Below are 18,966 nucleotides of genomic sequence, written 5' to 3'. Positions count from 1 at the left end.
AACGTTGCCCCCGAACCTCCCTTCGCATCATATCGATAACTGGATTAGGTCTCAGCCTCGCTTGGAATCCGCAACCCCGCTAACGAGGGCATCGCAGGCCCTGATATCTGCCTCCTCTTTCTCTCGTCTCTGCTACGAGCAGCATAAGCACTTTCTTTTATATCTTTGAGCTGTCTCTGCAGCAGATCGCTGTGGGCGCACCTTCGCACCCAACTTGTTTTCTCTTCTCAGGCGGCAGCTACATTCTCCCCAAATCCAGCTCTGCAGGCCGACCCTACCAACGCTTCACATCTTTGTCGACGAGGCTCGTTCTCGAAGCCAACCGCTCGCCATGCTCGACGAAAACCTTCCCACATTCATTTTCCGGCCTATGCCAGACCACCCCTCGAGTTCCGTCGTCTACTTCACGCGCAGCGGTTCCGACCCCGCCCCCGAATACGTGCTACGCATCGCCGACCCTGTGTCAAAGCCTGCCTGTCGTGGCGTCTATGCAGCGGCCCTCACCGATCCTTACAACAGCAGCGATGTTGTCTACGGTGAAGCGGCCGTGACACCCGAGTGGCAGCAGCCTACGCTGTCTGCGGCTGAGGTGCGGGAACACCGGGAACGCGGCACCGAGGCTGCTGGCCAAACGCCGAAAATCCCCGACTCGTTTGCGGTTCAGCTCTACAATCCGGACCAGTCCGTGGTCGTGCGGTATACGCCAAGAAGCTGGAACCGCACCGAGTCGTGGGAGTTTGAGATCCCCATCGAGTCGTTCCGCGCGCCCAGCGCGAGCCGGCTCGACCGGCAACAGATGCTTCCCGAATCCACGGCAGCGTCGTCGGCAGCTGCGGGTGACGCTGTCGTCAATGTAACGCCCAAGAACGCGTTCCGCTGGAAGCGGGACGGCCGTTTGGGCAACAAGGACATGACGTGCTACATGACGGGTCAGACGGTGGGGCTGCAGCGCAGCAAGGAGCCCGACATCACGGTGGCCTTGTTCAAGCACGCGCGCGACCCTGCGGTGACCATTTACGAGCCGAACCTGCAGCGGGTGGAAGTGCAGGATCGCAAGGGCCTGGATCTGGTGCTGCTCCTGAGCGCACAGGTGATCCGTGACTTGTACCTAGTGCCACGGTCGGACCCGTTCAACTTGGAGGGTGGTGCTGCAGCGACTGGCGGTGGTCGGCGAAAGAATTCCCGCCCGGCTGGTGCGACACTACCCATACCTGCGCCTGGATCTGCAGGCAACATATCACCAAGCGGCCATGGCGCCGGTTCGCGGCCACAGGCCACTCACGACGGACCGGCCGTGATGACATCCGCCATAGCGAGCGGGCCAGGAGGGCCGGTTGGCGGTGGTGGCGGCGGCAGTGTTGCTGGCTCTGCGCCCTCAGCTGCCGCGATTGATGCGGAGACCAAGCGCCTGCAGGCGATGCTGGAGCGCGAGGAAAAAGAGCGCGCCAAGCGGGAGCGCGAGGAGGAGAGGCGCATCAAGAAGATGCTCGAAGCCGAGGAGAAGGAGCAGCGGCTGCGCGAGGCCGAGATCGCCAAAGAAACCGAGCGGCTGCGAAGGAAGTATGGCACCGAGGGCCAGGAACTGCCTTCAGCCGTGCCACCGCCACCCGGCCCGCCCAGTGCATCGCGGCCTGTCCCTCCACCGCCGCCGCCCCCGGCCTCTTCGTACAACAACGGCTACTACTACCCGCCGCCTCAGCAGCACTACCTACAACACCCGGCACTCCCCCCGCGGCCGGTAAGTGCAGGGCCACCCGGCGCTTCAAATTCGAGTTCGCGGTGGCAAAGGCCCCGACCAGGAGGAGGCGCTACTAACAGCGGCTACCACCACGGCAGTAGCGATAACCACATCGGCACCGGCAACAGCAGCGGAAATGGCCACAGAAAGTCCAGTGCATTCTTGAGCAACCCGGCGGCCAGTGTCAGCGGGTTCTTTTCGTCGTCCTCGTCCGCCAACCGGAACCGGTCTTCGTCGGCTGCTTCGGGTGACGAACGCAGCCGTATTCAGAAGAAGAGGAGTGTGCATTTCTAAGTGTCATCATTCATCGTCTCTACCCAAAGGCAGCTTTTCCCGCCAACAAATGGGAAGGAATATTTCAACTCTTTGGGATCCAAATCTTTGTTTTCATTTCGCATACCTCACATCTGTCGGTCGCAATTTATACCCCATTGGAATGGTAAATACTGTTTTCAACACATGTATTGTTTCTAACTTTTGCAGCACAGCATAGCCAGTCTATTAGTTGTTTTACTCACATTGCGCTTTCAAATATAGCCACACCGAATAAGTTTCAAACTACAAGGACATATATCAACGACTGAGATGAATTAAGGGCTTATATAAGGGCGGTGCAGTAGATACACGCGTATGTAGATGCGAAGTAATATACCGGGGAAAAACGCCTGCCCTCCAAAGTAGTAATATATATAGGACAAATCAAAGACAGAAACACGAAGGGGCTCGTCAGCCTCGGTCCTTGCCTTGTCATGATGCAGTCGCAAGGGCAGCCGCATTTTCTTGCTTCCCCAAAGGGCCAAAATTACAAAATGATCAATGCTTTGGTGGTCGTCCCACACAGCGAACAAACACGATCCCGCCCTTCTCTCTGTCGGTCCTTTGGCGCAACCTCTTTGTTTTCTCAGAATGTGCGTTGACGAACACACTTATGGACGCACGGTTGTCTTTATGACTGCCAGGCGATGAATGCTTAACCTGCCCATAGAGCAAGAATCGTAGCATCGTGTTGTTCTACCGCACTTCACGCTCGGTAGGGGAATGGCGCCGGGAGTGCTTGCTTTCGACAACTGTCCTTGGGCTGGCGCCAAGAGGAGTGCATTTCAAGTTTCAACTGTCATCATCTCATTCCTTCCACATAGAGTCCTACATTGTTCATATGATACCACCCGGCGGGTCATAGGCAGTTGACGTCCCCCGAGCCGCTGCATTCAGGCCTGCACTGCCCGGCACATCTGTTGGTCCATCCGCTGGCGCATTTGCCGTCTTCCGAAGCATAAACATTGGCTTCTTGCCTTCTTTATCCAGCTGCTTGAAGAGGATCAGCGGCTTCTCGTTCAAGGCCAGGCACCGCTCTTGGTCACCATACACAATATACAGCGCGTACTGGTCGGGAGGTGCGTTGATCTGATAGCGTCGTAGGGCAGCCGGCAGGACCTTGTAGCAAGGGTCATCCATGCTCACGCGGAATGACTTGAAAATCTCCACGGATGCATTGCTGCCAGGCGTGTCGGGAGCAGGAGTCTGCATCCGCCGTGGTGCGCCGGTGTGCTTGTCACGAGATGAGGAGTTGTAGGCGTGGTCGCTCTCGGCAAAGGTCGAACGACCGGATGGAGTAGGTTGGTCGGAGCGGTAGGAGCGGGAGGCGAGCGTAGTTCCGTTCATGGAGATGGGCGGAGATGTTGGAGATGGTATATTGGGCGAGGGGTATGATGGTGAGGAGGCGGTCTGGCCGTTGCCATTTGCCGCGGCCAGGTGTTGCGAGGAGAGCACGGCACGTTCGGCGGCATTGGCAGGATCGAGAGTTTGCTCGGCGATCATCCGATCGTGCGAGATTTGGAGGTGTGTGGGAGATGTGGTTTTCGGTGTCGTCCCTGTCGGGACCATTTTCCGGGTCGAATACTGGCGCTTGATATTGATGGACTGTGTGCCGGATTGAGGCGTTGGTACGGGAGGAGAAATGATGGCTTCAAAGGGATAGGACTGATCGTTGTTGGCGGTGGTGGTGGTGCTGCCATTGCTGTTCACATGCGGCAGCGGTTGTTGGGCATCTTTGACGAGACGCAGAGCCGGCAGGACATCTTCGCGCAAACGGCGGAAGTCATCTGTTAGACGTCGGTAGTCCTGCTCGAATAGGCTCATGCGCTCGTCTCGTAAGCGCAGCTGCTCGACGAGGTGCTTGATGTCCTTCAGTGTGGCCATGGTGGCTTGCGCTTCAGTTTCGGCGGCTAACGGTGGGTAGCATGTTAGAATGAACACTCGACGAATAGTGAATGAGGCTTGAGGTTTGGGGACGCGGGCCAAAATACGTACTTAGAGGGACATAGTGGTCGCTCTCTATCGGGACCTCTTGAGCCTTCTTGACTTCGTAGACACTCTTGAGGATTGTCAAGCGGTGGCCGACACTGTTGATGCCCATTTGCTTCAGATCGTCGTGTAGTAGGGCAACAAGCGCCTCGCCAACGATCTCGTTCTCTGGTCCATGGGGTTAGCACAAGCCAACAACAACAGCGGCCGTCGAATGATGCAAGGCACAGGCCAAGTACGACGCAGGGCTGCAGACGCTCCCCTATCGCCAAACGTACCGATGAACCCATCTGCATATTGCTGTAGACCAATCGTGGCTATAAAATCAGCACACTCCTCGGCGCTCCAGTCGGTGATGATCGTTTCGGGTAGCCGATCGGCGCTGCTATGGTAACCGTACGTGGTGGGCGTGTGTTCGGCGGATGGTATATCGGTCTCAGTGGGAGAAAGTTCGGATTCGGTGGCATCGATCGGGGAGCTGTCGTGGATGTCGCGCTCGTACTCATCGTCGGCGTCGGATTCGGCGTACGCCGTGCCCTGCTGGAAGCTCATGATGGCGGCGAGAAAATTTGGTTGTTCGTCAAGGACAGGTGGAGGGAGGAAGGGAAGTAGCGAGGGGTGATGGTAGGAACAAACGTGGGCCAAAGCTGCAATATAAGAGAGAGTGTGGACGTCGCTTCGCAGAACGAATATTCCTTTTACGTCCACGAAGTGTTGGGTTTAGGTGGCGAGCATCATCCGTGGAAACGCTTTCCTGCCTCTTTTTCGACGTCTTTGAACGTCTTCGCTTCCGTTCTTCTCAACCTCTCGTCGACTAGGATGTGGACGAGATTGGAGATGGGAAGCGAAGAGCGCGGTGCGAAGTGGACTGGGTACCTCCTTTCGCTGGGTTGGAAGAATGGCTCGCGCTACTGGCAGGAGCTCATTTAGAGCAACGGTGGCAGTTTGGCAAGGGAGGGCCGGACGGCGACTGAACCAAGGACTGACAGGAGAGCGACTAAGAAGATGTGCGATTTGCGATTTGCGATTTGCAAATAGATTCGCAAAATGCAAGAGTTGATTCTTCGTCCAAGGGAATAACAGAGGTGAAAGGAAAGGGGGGAAACACGGAAAATGCAACGACGCAGAAAAGAAGGAGAGGGTGTGCAAATAGGCGGCTGTGGAATGGAAAGGGAGCCAGAGAGCCAAGCGCCGACCAAGCTCCAGCGAGAAGCGAAAGGCGAAAAATGACGAGGGAAGGATTTCTGGGGTGGGCAATTGGACAAATGGAACGTCGAGGCGGGCGGCTTCCGCACAGTGGACTTGGTCGATGATCGCTATTGTTGGTGTAGGACAGAGGTCGAAGGGGTGGTGGAGGAGGAGGAAAAGGGACAAGAGAGAGATCACGAAGATTATAATAGAAGGACAAAAAGACGCACAGGATGGCAGCAATACCAGGAAGGCACGACGGTAGACGAAGAGGAAAGAACGACAGTGCCCTCTGACAACCCTGAAGATTCCAGAGGGAAGGAACGACAGCGTTGTTGCGCTTGTGCCGGGACGACGGGGCATTGACTCGAAGCGTCAAAGTGAGCAGGGCAGGAGCGTTCTGGATGGGCACATTAGCACATTCGTACAGCGCAGCGCCGCCGAGTGGGTAGAGTTTGGCAGGCGCGGCCCACTCAAGCAGAAGCAACGACTTAGACAGGCTCACAAGGGACTGGACACACCTAAAGCATAAGCCAGGGGGTGGTATATTTAGAGTCTAGCGCCCACAGCACATTGGTGCAGTAAGTGGGGACAAGAGGGGACGTGAGAGGGGCAGAAGGCAGGAGAAGGCAGGAGGAAAGGACGACGACGAGGGCAAGAGCGCTGCCTTGGGCATGCGACGTACATCGGGGCAAGAGCCAAGGCTTGCCGTACAGTTAGAGAAGGAGGGAAGGACATCGTCGGGGGCAAGAAGGAAAGCACGATTCTGAGTGGTCATTTGAAGCAACGGGAATCTGCCCTATTCGTGCGAGCACACCGCCTCAGTCCTGTGGCACACTTAGACCGTCGTATGTGTTGTCCTATGTCTTGACTTTTGCTTGCCAGCATATATTGTCGGCTTGTGAGTTGGGAGCCTCTTCCTGCCCAAACGCTCACAGAGATGGCCAGGAGTGGGAGGAGCGATGCGCAAGCAAACCAAGACATCCCAAAACGCCACCTCCGAAGCTGCAGCCACTCACAACTGAGTAAGCAGGAGGGGGAAATAAGCAGCACACCACGAAATGTGAAGTCAAAAGGCCAAGGACCATGCAGGTTGTGCAAGTCCAGAGCAACAGCCATGCAAGAGAATGGATATGGCGTCCCAAAGCGTGCTAGACCGCTGGCAGGACAGCGCCTGGATCGAGCAGCCAGGTCCACCCGCATTCTGCCAACGCCGCAGCGTGCATCGTCCTGCAGCCAGCTGGCGTCTGCGCTCTCTGGGTACAGATACGTACCAATACGGAGTATATTGTCGACCTGACGGAGTACTTGCAGATATGTAAGAGGACGTGGCTCTCGGCGAGCGGAGCCTACTGCAGCCTTGTCTGTGGACACTATGTGCAGGAACGCTTTCCCAGACCGGCGACATATCACTCCCCAACTTCATGTCCCGACAGACGAGACGGAAAACGGACGGTGGTCTCCTTACAGTTTGTATGGCGCACGTTATGCAGGTGGCCTGGTCTACAACCTGCCCGATGGTCCCAAACGACGCAACTCGATACGTTGATCTTGGTCGAGGCTGGGATGATGAGCTCATCTGACTCGAGAACTACGGATGAGTTCTTTGCACAGACAACGTTTGTGATGGCGGGATGCATGATACAAACCGTGGACGTGCACTTTTGGTGTCTACGCAACCGACGCAGTCCTTTTCCTTTCCTTCTTGTGACATATTAGCCAATGGCTAGTTGAGTGTGCCTCGTCCAGACACTGGCACGGAGCAGTGCTTCGCTTCTTGCCCAACCCATCCATCCCAGGGCCGGCGGTTCTTGTAAGTGGTTGCATGGACTGGGTTGGAGGCACGGGATAGAGGGGGCATCTGTACCAAAATAATAAAAAAAGAAAAGAAGAAGAAGAAAGGAAGGAAAAAGAAAAGAAGAAAAGAAGAGTAACGAAAGAAAACAAGAGAAGGCATGTAAGGATCAAAGGAAACAGGGGTAAGGGGGTGTGAGAGGCCCCGACCGAGGCAAAGAGCGACAATGGCTGCTTCCCGATGGTTTGAAACAGCTGCTCCGTTGGCCGCTCCCGAGATAGTTTCAGCTTTTTTCATTGTCGAGGAAGTAAGATGCTGCTGCGTGTGGTTTCTTCATTTCATTTTTTCCGTTGCACTGTTCTCTTTTACCCTTTTGTCAGCATGGCCTCTTTGTTTTGTATCCTTGCCATTCGTCTATAACTCAAGAGCCATTTGTCTTCGCCTTGTTCCTTGTCTTTCGTGTTCATTCATTTGCATCACCTCTTGAAACTCGACCGATTGCTAATTTTTTTTTAAATTAAATTAAACCTTCTTTTCTTTCAACATCTTCTTTTCAGAGCATTACTTTTGTCTTTCTTTCCTCCTCACTTCAATTTCTGTACGAAGCATCATCTGGGCAGTAGACTTCAGTGTCACGTAGATCGCCCTCTTCCTCAACCCGGCCCTCACCCTCGAACTCGCTTCTGATTTTGGCTATTCCACCGCCTGGTTTGTGTGGGCTCCGCTTTGTCCATCCCAAACACGGCTCCCCCCTCGACACATAATACCCTCTTTTGCCTGGTCACTGCTCGCCGTAGATCATGCGGAGGATAAGTTGTCCTCTTGATGCTGGACGGAAATCCCCTTTCTTTTTCTATTCTCGGCGTGCCCCCTGTCGCCCTCTCTCGTTCCAGACTTGCATCTTGTATTCTTTGTCCCTTTTTGTTGAAGAATCTCTTGTAGCCCAAGTTTTTCTGATTTTCTTTTTTCTTCTAGAACATTTGTCAAGAGTAAATCCGCAGCCATGCCGAAGGTCTTGGCAATGTCTGAATAGCGAGCATCATTGTTTCTATTTAATGGCCTTTGTGACTATCATAACGCGGCCATCATAACAGGTAGGGAGTCTGTGTCGGCGTACAGCAATATACAACCTGCAAGTAATATGAAGATACACAGCATATCAAAAGAACACACACAAGGCTTCGCTACAGGCCGCTACAGGCCCCCCAAGTCCTTGAACTTATCGGCCAAACCGCGACAGCGTCTTGGTCGACTTGGCCTGCGCACCCTCCAACATCTTGGAAAAGTCGCGGAACAAAGAGTCGACCGTGCCGTTAGCTTCCCAGTCGTCCACAATGTTGTTAGCAAAGGTGCGCCGCTTCTTCGTCTTCATCTTCTTCTTGCGGCCCTCCAGCTGGTCCAGCAGATGGTCCGCCTGGAGCTTCTCTTCCACCCAGTCTTTGAGTGCCCGTCGCCAGTGCAAAAGGTCATGTGCCGTCTCGGCGTTGCTGTGACAGACGACGCCGACGTACCACTGCCGCGACGTGGGAGGGAGGCTGTTTCCATTCATATCAATCGACACGTGGTCATCATCTGGTTCGTCCTCCTCGTCGCTGTCTGCTTCTTCAATGTCGTCCAGTGTCTTGCTGTCGTAGGCCTTGCCGCTGAACATAACCCGGAAAGACGCCGGGTGGTTCGTCCGCCCGCACGCGTGGCACACGTTCTCGTCCATGCCGGGGATGACAATGCTGTCCTTTTTGCCGCCAGACGGCCGGATGTTGAAGCTGTCCATGTACGGCCGCGCACGCAGCGTGCCGTAAAACTCGGGCGTCCACACCGACGAGATGAACCGGGACTGCGCCAGCCCGCCGACCTCGCGGTCCAGCCGGCCCCATGCGACCTTGTACAGCTCGTCGTCCGACTCGGCAAACACGCCGCCAGGATTCACGCGCCGGTGCACCAGCCACTCAATGGCGTCTTTGAAATGGCTCTTGAGCGGCTTGTGTGCCTGGAAGGTAAACTGCAGCGGAATCTCCCGCCGCAGCATGGCCTGCTCGTCCTCGGCGTCGCTACCGTCCGGCGCACCAAGCAGGCCCGTGTGGCTGTCGTCGATGAAATCGGCCATGTCCTCGGCCTCTTCGTCGTCCTCGTTGGCCACCTCGCCGTCGCCCAGTCGCAAATTGTCGTAGCCGTCGTCCGACTCTGCATCGTACTGGCTGCGGAGCTGCATGATGGCAGAGAACTGCTCCTGCTCCTGCTCCTGCTCCTGCTCGCGCTCTGCCTTCCTCCTCTTCTCCTCCTTTTTCTTCTTCTTCTTGTCCTTCTTCCACTTTCTCTTCAAGTCCTTTTCCATCTGCTCGACGGAGACAGGCTCTGCTTCTTCTACGTCGCCAGCTGCTTCTTTTTGCTTCCCCACCGCCTCCTCGTCGTCGTCCTCAAAATCCGACAGCGCAACGTGGTCCGGATCTTTGTCGTAGAGCGCTTTCCGAGGCTGTTCTTCGTCCGAAAACGAGTCCTCCAGATCGCTTTCTGTGACTTTCTCGCCCAGCCGCCGTCGCCGTAGCAATTCCATGTGGCGCTGCCGGGCTGATCGCGGGCCACTTTTCCGTGCCGAGCGCGAGACGCTAATTGTCGGCTGTTGCTGTTGTGCTGGTGTCGAACGGACCAGCCGTGACGGAGTTTGCTTTGGTGGCGGCGTGAGGATGACAAGGTCGTCGCTGCTGTCGTCGCTGCCGGAAGACGGTTGGCGACCTCGGCGAAGCCGTTTTGCTGGCCGCACATCGTCGTCGTCGTCGTCGTCATCCGATATGGCTACCGCCTTGGACGTAGACCGTCTTGGCAGTTCATCGATCGTATCGTCAGAGTCGCCGCCGTCCTCATCCTCCTCTTCGTCGTCGTCCACAATCGTACCACGGCGAGACATGCGCGGCACGGGTGATGAGTTTGCCCCAGGTGGTGCTGTTCTTTTCCTTCCAGATCTTTGTATGGGAAGGTCGTCCTCGTCATAATCATCATCATCATGGTCATCACGGCTGTCGGATCTGTTGACCACTACGGCGTTCCTGGAAACAGGAGAAGAGACAGAGGCTCTAAATTGCGCAGCTCTGCCTGGAGAGGTACGAATGTCAAAATGGTCAGCCCACTGACTCGCAAACCGGCCAAGCGTATGTGACAATCGATGCCGTACATACCTAATACATCCTCAATCGTAATCTGCTTGCTCTTTTTCTTCGACCGGCCCATCTTTGTCGAGGAGACGAGATATCTGTTAGGCAGAGAGGACGGAAGACAAGACGGTGTTTCGTTGTAAAGAATGAAGCTAAGAGGAGGTGGAGTAAAAGAAAGAATCAAGCGGGAATCCACCCTACCCGTGAATCGGGTCGGCCAGGCTGTCTCAGTTATAATAACGGAGAAGCGCGCATGTCGAGTAAAAACGCGTGCGTGAATGAGACGAGTTGGACTGGAGCCTGTCACTGATCAGCCAGTAGTCGACAAAACAATGGCGGTATATTATATCAGAATCCAGAAAATGAACTTATTAACGGCAATATACAAAATGTTGGACAATGTGGCGAATGCCTCAACTCCAAGTGTGCCCATTCCTGTCGAGGATTCAGGAACTCGCGTTCAGTCAATTGTCGTTAGAACTTCTCGCCGCGGAGTCACGTGACATTATTTATGCGCGAAATCGAACTGATGTACGTTGTACAACATCTCACTGAGTGCTTTTCCTATTGCAATTTGTAAAGGTCACAAATCACCACTGACAAACATCAACTATCACATACCACAATACGATTGTTTCTATGTAAATGCTTGGTTTTGCGGTTAAGTATCTAAAAGCTTGGAACCCTTGTCCAGAGAATGCGCCCAGGACACCTATCTATTGCAAACGGCTCCCCCCGAAAATTATACACCATATTAAGATACAGTAACACCCAGCCGGCCGTCATGTCCCCGGAGCAAAAGTGAAAGAATAAGAAAAAGAATAGAAAAGCGGAGCGTACATCCAAGGGGGGAGGGCGATAATAATTAATGAATAGGAGGTCTTGGAAATCAAGTGAAGAAGAGGGAAGAAGAGGAAGGAAAAGACAGCTGATGAAAACCAGAGAGGCTGCGCAGAGGAAGATGATCTACACAGTGCCATCCTTGAACGCCAGAAAGTATAGTAAGGTCCCCGGTGTGGATGGTACTGCCACGGTTGTCTATCGACGTCTCACGAAGAGCGTGGTCAAATGCTTCAGCATTCTCTCCCTTCCCATTTGTCGCAATTGCATGTCGCTGATGATGCGGTGGTAATGCGATGGAAGGTTCTACCGTAGTCGCTTCTTGGCGTCCTCCTCGCCAGCAGCAAGGACGTCCTCAATCTTCCACCGGGGCGCACGGATGACAGCCTTGGAACCTTCCTGCTTGATCATCTCCCGTTCCATCTCGGGGGTCACGCTAGCAGGGAGAGGCTCCAAGCCGCCGGCAATGCCCGTGGAGAACTTGAGCTGCAAAATGTCACCGACCTCGTCGCAGGCAATCAACAGGCGGTCCATGTCTTCCTTGGTGTGAGACGAGGAAATACAGAAGCGAGCACGAGAGCTGATAAGCGGCGTGGCAGGGTAACCGACGATAACGACAGAGATTTTCCGCTTCAGCATTTCTCGACTGAAGGAAGACATCTTGCCGGGGCTGTAGAGGACAACAGGAATAATGGGCGAATCATCGTGGCCGTAGACAATGAAGCCGAGGCGCTTGAGTCCGAGGCGAAGGTAGCGGGAGTTGAAGGCGATACGCTGCAGCCGCTCTTCACCTTGGCCAGGGACGAGCTCACCGGCAATGATCTTCAGAGACGACAGGATCTGTACCAGAACAGCAGGCGAAGGAGCCTCGCCGTAGTGTGTCGCAGCATTCGTGGCCTTGAGCTTCTCGATGATGTGCTTCTCACCGGAGACGTAACCACCGTTCGCACCAAAGGACTTTGTGAAAGTACCCATGAGGATGTCCACCTCAGAGGTGTCCACCTTGAAGTAGTCGCAGACACCGCGGCCGTTGCGGCCGACGGCACCAATACTGTGAGCCTCATCAACAAACAAGAAGAACTTGTACTTGCGCTTCAGGGCAAGAACATTGGGCAGGTCCACCATGGTGCCCTCCATCGAGTACAAACCCTCGACGGCAACGAGGATCTTCTTCCACGGGCGGTGCGTGCGGGGCTGGCCTTGAGAGATGGCATCACGGAGGTGGCGTTCCAGGTCTACCATGTCATTGTGCTTGAAGGAGCGGATGACAGCACCAGACACGCGGGCACCAATGCGGATAGAAGCGTGGTTCAGCTCGTCGGACAGGATCAGGCAGCCCTTGGAGACAAGGGCTGGGAACGAGCTCGCGTTGGTCACAAAGCCCATGGAGAACACCATGGCAGCAGGCTTGCCGACAAACTTGGCAATCTCGCGCTCAACCTCCAGGGCCAAGTCGTTCGTGCCAGAATCAGCGCGGGAGCTACCGGCGGTGACACCGTACTTGCGCACGGCCTCCTCGGCGGCGTCGGCACAGGGGCCCTCGGACTGGGCAAAGCCCAGGTAGTTGTATGAGCTGACATTCAGAGTCTCGGTGAAGGTGCCGGTAAACTGGTAGGTGTCGTTGTAGTCGTCCGACTTGCGGTCGAGGAGGGTAATGTAGCGGCCAGGGACACCAGTGGTGGGCCGGGCGAAGCAGTCGTCAAGACGCTTCTTGAGACGACGAACGTAAAAGTTGTCAAAGTCATCATTGAGCGGCGCATAGCCATTCTTAAGGCGAACGGTGGCGTTCACATTGGTCTTCTTGAAGTGGCGGCCAAAGAAATCGCGTGTATGGCCAAGTCCTATCAGGAGCAGATAACTAATGTACGTGGCCAAAAAGTAGTAGTATGGTGGCTCGTCGACGACGGGCGGGTCCAACGGACCGCCCGGGTGCTGGCTGACGTAGAGGTGGTTGCGGCTGAGGAGAGGGCCGAACTGCGCATCCTTGCGGCGCTGCAGCTCGGTCTCGGCATCTGATGGCGGCTCGAAAAGAGTGGTAGCCTCGTCGGAGACAGCCTCGCCGGCAGTCGCAGTCGAGAGCGAAATCTTGGGAAGGGAAAGGGTAGAGGCAGAGATGCCACCAGCGGCCGGAGATTGTTGCATGGCGAGGAGTGACTGCTGGGCGGTCATGTTCGCCTGGTCCCGGGACTTGGGGGAGGAGGAAAAGAACTGGGACAGGCGGCTGCCGCCTTTGGATTGTGATGATCTTCGCTCTGTCACCCTTTCCAACGGCGACATGCTGGAGTAACTCGAGAAAGGATTTGCAAGCTTGCGCGGCATCGCTAGGATGGGCAAGGCAGCAGCTGATGCAGCAAAACGGTGTCAGTATTCAGGAGTTTTTGTTGACTTTTGGGACGGCTGCTCGAATAGGACAGAGGGACAAGACAGCCAAAGTGGCCGATGCGGGAGAAAAAGCAGGAAACAAATAATTCAGAGGTGGTAGAAAGTACGGCGAAGAGAGACGAAAGGGTAAAAAGTGACGATGCAGGAAACCCAAGAAACGTGAGGTATGAAAGGTCCGGGTTCCCGGGAGAGAGGTGCAGTGAAAGGGAGAGACGATGGAAGTGACGGAGAGACACGAGGCCGCTTGCCGTAAGAAAACGGACTGTAGGAGCGTGGGACAAGGTTGCCAAGGCGTGTGGATATACCCTGAAGCCAGTGGTAAGAAAAAGGGGCTGGGCAGTTGATGTCTTATTTTTTGGTAATAAAACGCGACGAGGGAAGGAGGGAAAGGGGAAAGGATCGATTTGGGGTCAAAGCTTGAGACGACAGGCGCGAACCACATTGCCCAATTCCGCCCCCCTGCTCAATCAGGCAATTGGGCCATGGGTCAAACGACAAACTAGGATGATAAGGCGTAGCGAAAGGGAGCTCCTGCTATTTCTGAGACAACGAGGAGCAGTCCCAGCAGTTCAATTGCCTCGCTGCGGCTTCCATGTGTAATGTGTATCGCCTTCCTGCTCTCTTTGGATTTTGAAGTTGTTTTCGGTTGTGTTGGATGCGTTGTGTAGTCAAGGGAAGGAGCGATGCGAGACACGATGCACCGCCCTGCTGGGCGTAACGGCTGCGAAAATCAGAGACAAAACTTACGCAACAGTCCGTGGCTGGCGACTGAGACTCGCGTGCCCAACAGCCAACAACGACGAAATCGAAGGACGAGGGGAAGGTTGGCCGCGAACGAACGAGGCGAGTTCGACGAGACGAGGGAGTCGACCTCTGGGTTTTCCCTGCTTCCTCTTTGGAGATGGTTCGACGACTTTTGCCAGAAAGGAATGCGCGGGGGGCGTCGTCGGTCGTTTCGCGTCGCAGTTTCCTTGTCTATCACTTCCCACAATGCTCAATTCGACACTTGGCGAGCAAGGAAAGGAAGGAACGAACAAACGGGACGAAGAATCGCAAAAGGTAAACCAGGAAAGGGCGAATGTCGACAGAGGGAGATGAAAAGAAAAACAGAAAGCAGAGAGGAGAGGATACCAACGCAACGAGGAGGAAAGTAGAGGCGAGATTTGCAAGGGAGGCCAGAATAGGAGAAAGAGCGCGAGAACGACGCGAATCAGGTTGAGACAGTATGGATTATGGGGTGCGAGCAGAGAGCACACTGGCAAGTCCCGAAATGACAAAGCGTATGGATGCCGTTTAATTAGCGGGGCAGAAGGCGGGACGCAGTAAGAGAGATACATCGGCAGGGGCGCAAGTGACCAGCAATTCACATGTCACGGTTGGAGCCACCGTGCGCTGGTTACGGTGGATTTGGACTCTTGTGGTCCCAAATTTTTTACAGAAGTCTTTTTTTTTCTTGTCCCCAATTCTCCCTCTGCCTCTTCAAATTTCACTTGCCACTCACCCACCACAGCGCTAGCCTCGTAGTCTGTTCGGGTCTTGTCGCGTACCCGGAGAATCCGGAAATTGGGCCAGGGGAAACATGGGATGACATGCTGATTCCGCCTTTGCCCGCGTTTTGCAGTGAGAAAGAAAAGCTTCAATCAAATGCTAGCACGTTGGGGAGGAAGTGCGACGTAGTTGTGCGAGGGTTGCAGCACATCGTTGCGCCATCGCAGCCCTCAGCGATAAAGCTGTTTGTTGGAATTCGCTGTGTGTACTGAATACGCTGGAATACGTTTGTGCTAGGTTTGCTGTAGGTCGTATGCAAGTGGCAGGCAGTTCATGCAGACCGCTTCAGCTTTTCGGCATTTGGCCCTGAGGATTCAGGCACGGCTGCCAGCCTTGCACACCGCCCTACGAAAACGAGATACGATGGTCGGATGGGCCGGAGCGAGCCCTGTGAGAGTGGGAATCACACGACAGTCGCGTTCGTCTGTGCAGCACCCGCTACGATTCTCGCACAGGCCCAACGTTAGGATGTTCCGAAGGGGATGCCGGCAACTTTCGCGATGCGACGGAAAGCCAGCTGCATTCGACGTCATTTGTGTAAATAAAATGAGGAATCCATACTCCAGACCGTTCTTTGGATGACAGTGCCGAGACCAAAGGGCTGCTGCAGTCCTCGACACGCCCGCCACGGAGATGATACGCCGGCTAGCTGTCTGGTACATACGGCAGCAGCCGAAAATTGCGTCTCAGATGATTGATGGGAGTCTACGTTGTTGTTCGCAATTGACGATACATCTTCATCGACGTTTTCGATATGATCATCTGCTGCGGGAGACACACCGAGTCACATGGTGTTTAATATCTTGTGCCAGTTCTGACACAATCCGTCGACCTGGAATGCTCAGGCACGCAAGTTTCTCCATGACGTCTGCCCTTCTCCATGTTTACTTGCATGGCTTTCATATCCCTTTCGCATTCCTCAACTGTTGTGTGTGAGGCTGCAGACTCACATTTGTCACGAGCAAGGTCACATGACTATATTTTGCTAACCCCTGACTTCGGACGGGCCACTCCGCTGAAGTGGCGCGCAACTTGCTCCGTGGGCCAGCCTTTCCCCATACCAAAAGGCAATTCTCGGCTTAGAACCCCAGCTGTAAGCCGAGTACCTTCCCTTCGCGGAATATTGAGTCGTGACTTGGTTCCTGGCCTTTCCGTCGTGCCTCCCCACAATCTGCAAGGGCAGCACCATAGGAAGCAGCTACGAAGCCGAACTATCTTCCCGTCGGCTGTATAATATTTCAGTTCCTGTCACAGTTCTCCAAAGCGCCAGGCTGCAGCTCCGGCGCAGCCAATTTGCAAACTTGCACACATCGCCACACGCAGCACACGGGCACCCGTACACACAATTCCAACTTGCACGAGGAAGCACAGCCCACGCATACACACACGCTCAGCTAGCATGGCTGTCCCCACTGCCACAGCCTCGCCGGCTCCTGAGGAGCTCTGGCGGCACCCGAACCCTCAACAAACACCCATGTTCCAGTTCCTGGAGACTGTCAACAAGAAGCATGGGCTCAAGCTGACCAACTACCCTGACCTGCACCGCTGGTCCGTTGACAGCCTCGCCGACTTCTGGGCCGCCGTCTGGGACTATGTTGGAATCACGGCCTCGAAACCATACGACACGGTCCTGCCGACTACGACCATGTACCCACGGCCCGACTTCTTCCAGGGTGCCCGCCTCAACTTTGCCGAGAACATGCTGTTCCCTGCCGGTGTCGAAGTGGACCCGTCTGCCACCGCTCTGATCACAATGACCGAAGCTTGGGACGCACTGGGCTCGGAAGAGATGACATGGGCCACGCTGCGCGACCGAGTCCGCCGATGTGCTGCCCAATTGCGTTCACCGGCCATCGGAGTGCACGACGGTGATGTCGTGGCAGGGTTCATTGGTAACCATGCCGATGCTATTGTCACCATGCTCGCGGCCGCTTCCATTGGTGCTGTCTGGACGTCCATCAGCCCCGACAACGGCGTGAGCGCTGTGCTGGACCGTCTTGTGCGCGTCAAGCCCAAGGTTCTTTTTTCGGACCACGTTTCCATGTACAACGGGAAGTTGTGGCCCAGCACAGACAAAACGCTGCAGATTGTCGACGCTCTGAGCGACGGTGGACATCTAAAGGCCGTGATTATTGTTGACTCCGTCAAGTACCCCGACCCCCAACCGACAGAGGCCAGCCTTGGCCTCGAAACTCTGCGGGGCAAGGTCGCTGTGGCGGAGGCGTACGGCACCTTCCTGGCGAGCGCGCCAGATGAGCCGCTGCGCTTTGAGCCGCTGCCACCCTCGCACCCCCTGTACATCCTCTACTCTAGTGGCACGACAGGCCTGCCGAAGGCCATCATCCACACAGCGCTGGGTACACTCATCCAGCACAAGAAAGAGCTTGCCCTGCACTGTTCCATAGGCCCCAAGTCGCGCATGCTCTACTACACGACCACATCCTGGATGATGTGGCACTGGAGCGTTGCGGCGCTGTCGGTCGGGGCTTCGTTGGTGCTGTACATGGGCTCGCCTTTCCGGCCACAAGGTGAACTGTCGTTACCCAAGGTGCTGTCCGACAAGCGCGTGACACACTTCGGTACCTCTGCAGCGTATCTCATTGCACTTGAGTCGAAGCAGATCAAGATCTCCTCCGACCCCTCCATTGACCTGTCTGCCCTCGAGGCTATCTACTCGACCGCCTCGCCGCTGCCGCCGTCGACCTTCGCATACGTGTACGAGACGTTCCCCAAGCGGGTCCACCTTGCCTCAATTACGGGCGGCACAGACATCATTTCGTTGTTCGGCGCACCATGCCCGCTCCTTCCAGTCACGGCGGGCGCGGTGCAGTGCGCCGGCCTCGGCATGGCCATTGCCGTCGCCGATTCGGCATCTGCCTCCGACGATCCTAAGCTCGTTCCGGCCGGCGAAGAGGGCGATCTCGTGTGCATCAAGCCCTTCCCCTGCGAGCCCCTGACCTTTTACGACGGCGACGAAAAGTACCGCGACGCCTACTTTGAGCGCTTTCACGGCTGGTGGCACCACGGTGACTTTGTCCGCCTCGAAGGCGCCGACAACCAGTCGCTGGTCATGCTGGGCCGGTCTGACGGCGTCCTCAAACCTTCGGGAGTGCGTTTTGGCAGTGCCGAGATCTACAACATCATCACACGCTTCTTTGCCAGTGAGGTCGAGGACTCGCTGTGTGTCGGCCGGCGACGGGCCCAGGACACGGACGAGACGGTGTGCCTGTTCGTTATCCCGACGTCAGGCGGTGTCACATTCGATGACCTCCGCAGCCGCATCAAGACGACCATACGGAAAGAGCTGAGTCCCCGGCACGTGCCCGGGGTCATTGAGAAGTGCAGCGGCATTCCGCGGACAAGCAATGGCAAGAAGTATGTCACCAGCGGTGTATCCGGGCCTCCCATGTATTTATGTGTGTGAGTATCGTGCTAACCATTCCTAGGATCGAGGTTGCCGTTAAGCAGATTCTCTCCGGCATGCAGGTCAAGACGAATGCCAGCGTTGCCAACCCCGAGACCCTCGACTGGTTCCGTGCCTGGGCTAACTCGCACAGGTAAACATCTTGGTTATATGACGTACATGGTCTAGAGGTTACTTAGATACAAGCCAATGAAAATAAAACCCAAGCTTGGAGGCGGTATGTTTTCGGCAAAATAACAACAGTCTAAAGAGGGAGAGACTCATCACTCGAAACGAGAATAAGCCTGCCTGTTCAAGTTTCAGTCTCCATTGCTGCTCATAATTTCTCCCCGCGGGCCGCTCCACCCGCAAACGCACACATCGTTTGTCGTGATTAGCCCGCCGGCATCTTCAACCCGCCTGCCCATCCAAGACCTGTCCAAGACGGGACCGACAGCTTGCCCGACGAGGCTCACGGGTGGGCCGCTGATCTCAGCGTCCAGATGGAAAGAAGGAAAGATGGAAAGATACGGCCGGTGAGAAGTATCACGTGCTGTCAAAGAACCCAACAGTGTCACGGATCAGTACCGTCATAGGTGCGGCGAAAACCAAGGTCGCGGGT

General features: G+C 55.4%; 5 protein-coding genes across 5 annotated transcripts; 2 read left to right on the top strand and 3 right to left on the bottom strand.

The window, feature by feature from the left end:
- Nucleotides 1-331: 331 nt before the first annotated feature.
- On the top strand, nucleotides 332-2,032 carry SPBR_02661 (uncharacterized protein; the record flags this gene model as incomplete). The annotated part of the gene is made up of 1 exon (XM_040760964.1): nucleotides 332-2,032. One exon carries the CDS (start codon nucleotides 332-334, stop codon nucleotides 2,030-2,032), a length of 1,701 nt encoding a protein of 566 aa, XP_040620171.1.
- An 858-nt stretch (nucleotides 2,033-2,890) lies between these two features.
- SPBR_02657 (MAPKKK cascade protein kinase regulator Ste50) lies at nucleotides 2,891-4,594 on the bottom strand (the record flags this gene model as incomplete). The annotated part of the gene is made up of 3 exons (XM_040760960.1): nucleotides 2,891-3,963; nucleotides 4,049-4,210; nucleotides 4,321-4,594. 3 exons carry the CDS (start codon nucleotides 4,592-4,594, stop codon nucleotides 2,891-2,893), a joined length of 1,509 nt encoding a protein of 502 aa, XP_040620170.1.
- A 3,650-nt stretch (nucleotides 4,595-8,244) lies between these two features.
- Nucleotides 8,245-10,247, bottom strand: SPBR_02508 (transcription factor iiic-like protein; the record flags this gene model as incomplete). Its single annotated transcript, XM_040760811.1, has 2 exons — nucleotides 8,245-10,055; nucleotides 10,196-10,247. 2 exons carry the CDS (start codon nucleotides 10,245-10,247, stop codon nucleotides 8,245-8,247), a joined length of 1,863 nt encoding a protein of 620 aa, XP_040620169.1.
- Nucleotides 10,248-11,317: 1,070 nt separating this feature from the next.
- On the bottom strand, nucleotides 11,318-13,288 carry SPBR_02526 (serine palmitoyltransferase; the record flags this gene model as incomplete). The annotated part of the gene is made up of 1 exon (XM_040760829.1): nucleotides 11,318-13,288. One exon carries the CDS (start codon nucleotides 13,286-13,288, stop codon nucleotides 11,318-11,320), a length of 1,971 nt encoding a protein of 656 aa, XP_040620168.1.
- A 3,052-nt stretch (nucleotides 13,289-16,340) lies between these two features.
- On the top strand, nucleotides 16,341-18,502 carry SPBR_02455 (acetoacetyl-CoA synthetase; the record flags this gene model as incomplete). Its single annotated transcript, XM_040760758.1, has 2 exons — nucleotides 16,341-18,316; nucleotides 18,388-18,502. The coding sequence occupies 2 exons, from the start codon at nucleotides 16,341-16,343 to the stop codon at nucleotides 18,500-18,502; spliced, it is 2,091 nt and encodes a 696-aa protein (XP_040620167.1).
- Nucleotides 18,503-18,966: the final 464 nt, after the last annotated feature.

This window comes from Sporothrix brasiliensis (genome assembly GCF_000820605.1).
Source record: "Sporothrix brasiliensis 5110 chromosome Unknown Cont17, whole genome shotgun sequence".
In the NCBI taxonomy this organism is placed as follows: domain Eukaryota; kingdom Fungi; phylum Ascomycota; class Sordariomycetes; order Ophiostomatales; family Ophiostomataceae; genus Sporothrix; species Sporothrix brasiliensis.
Note: the sequence above shows the minus strand (reverse complement) of the source record. Positions and strands in the feature narration are given on the sequence as shown.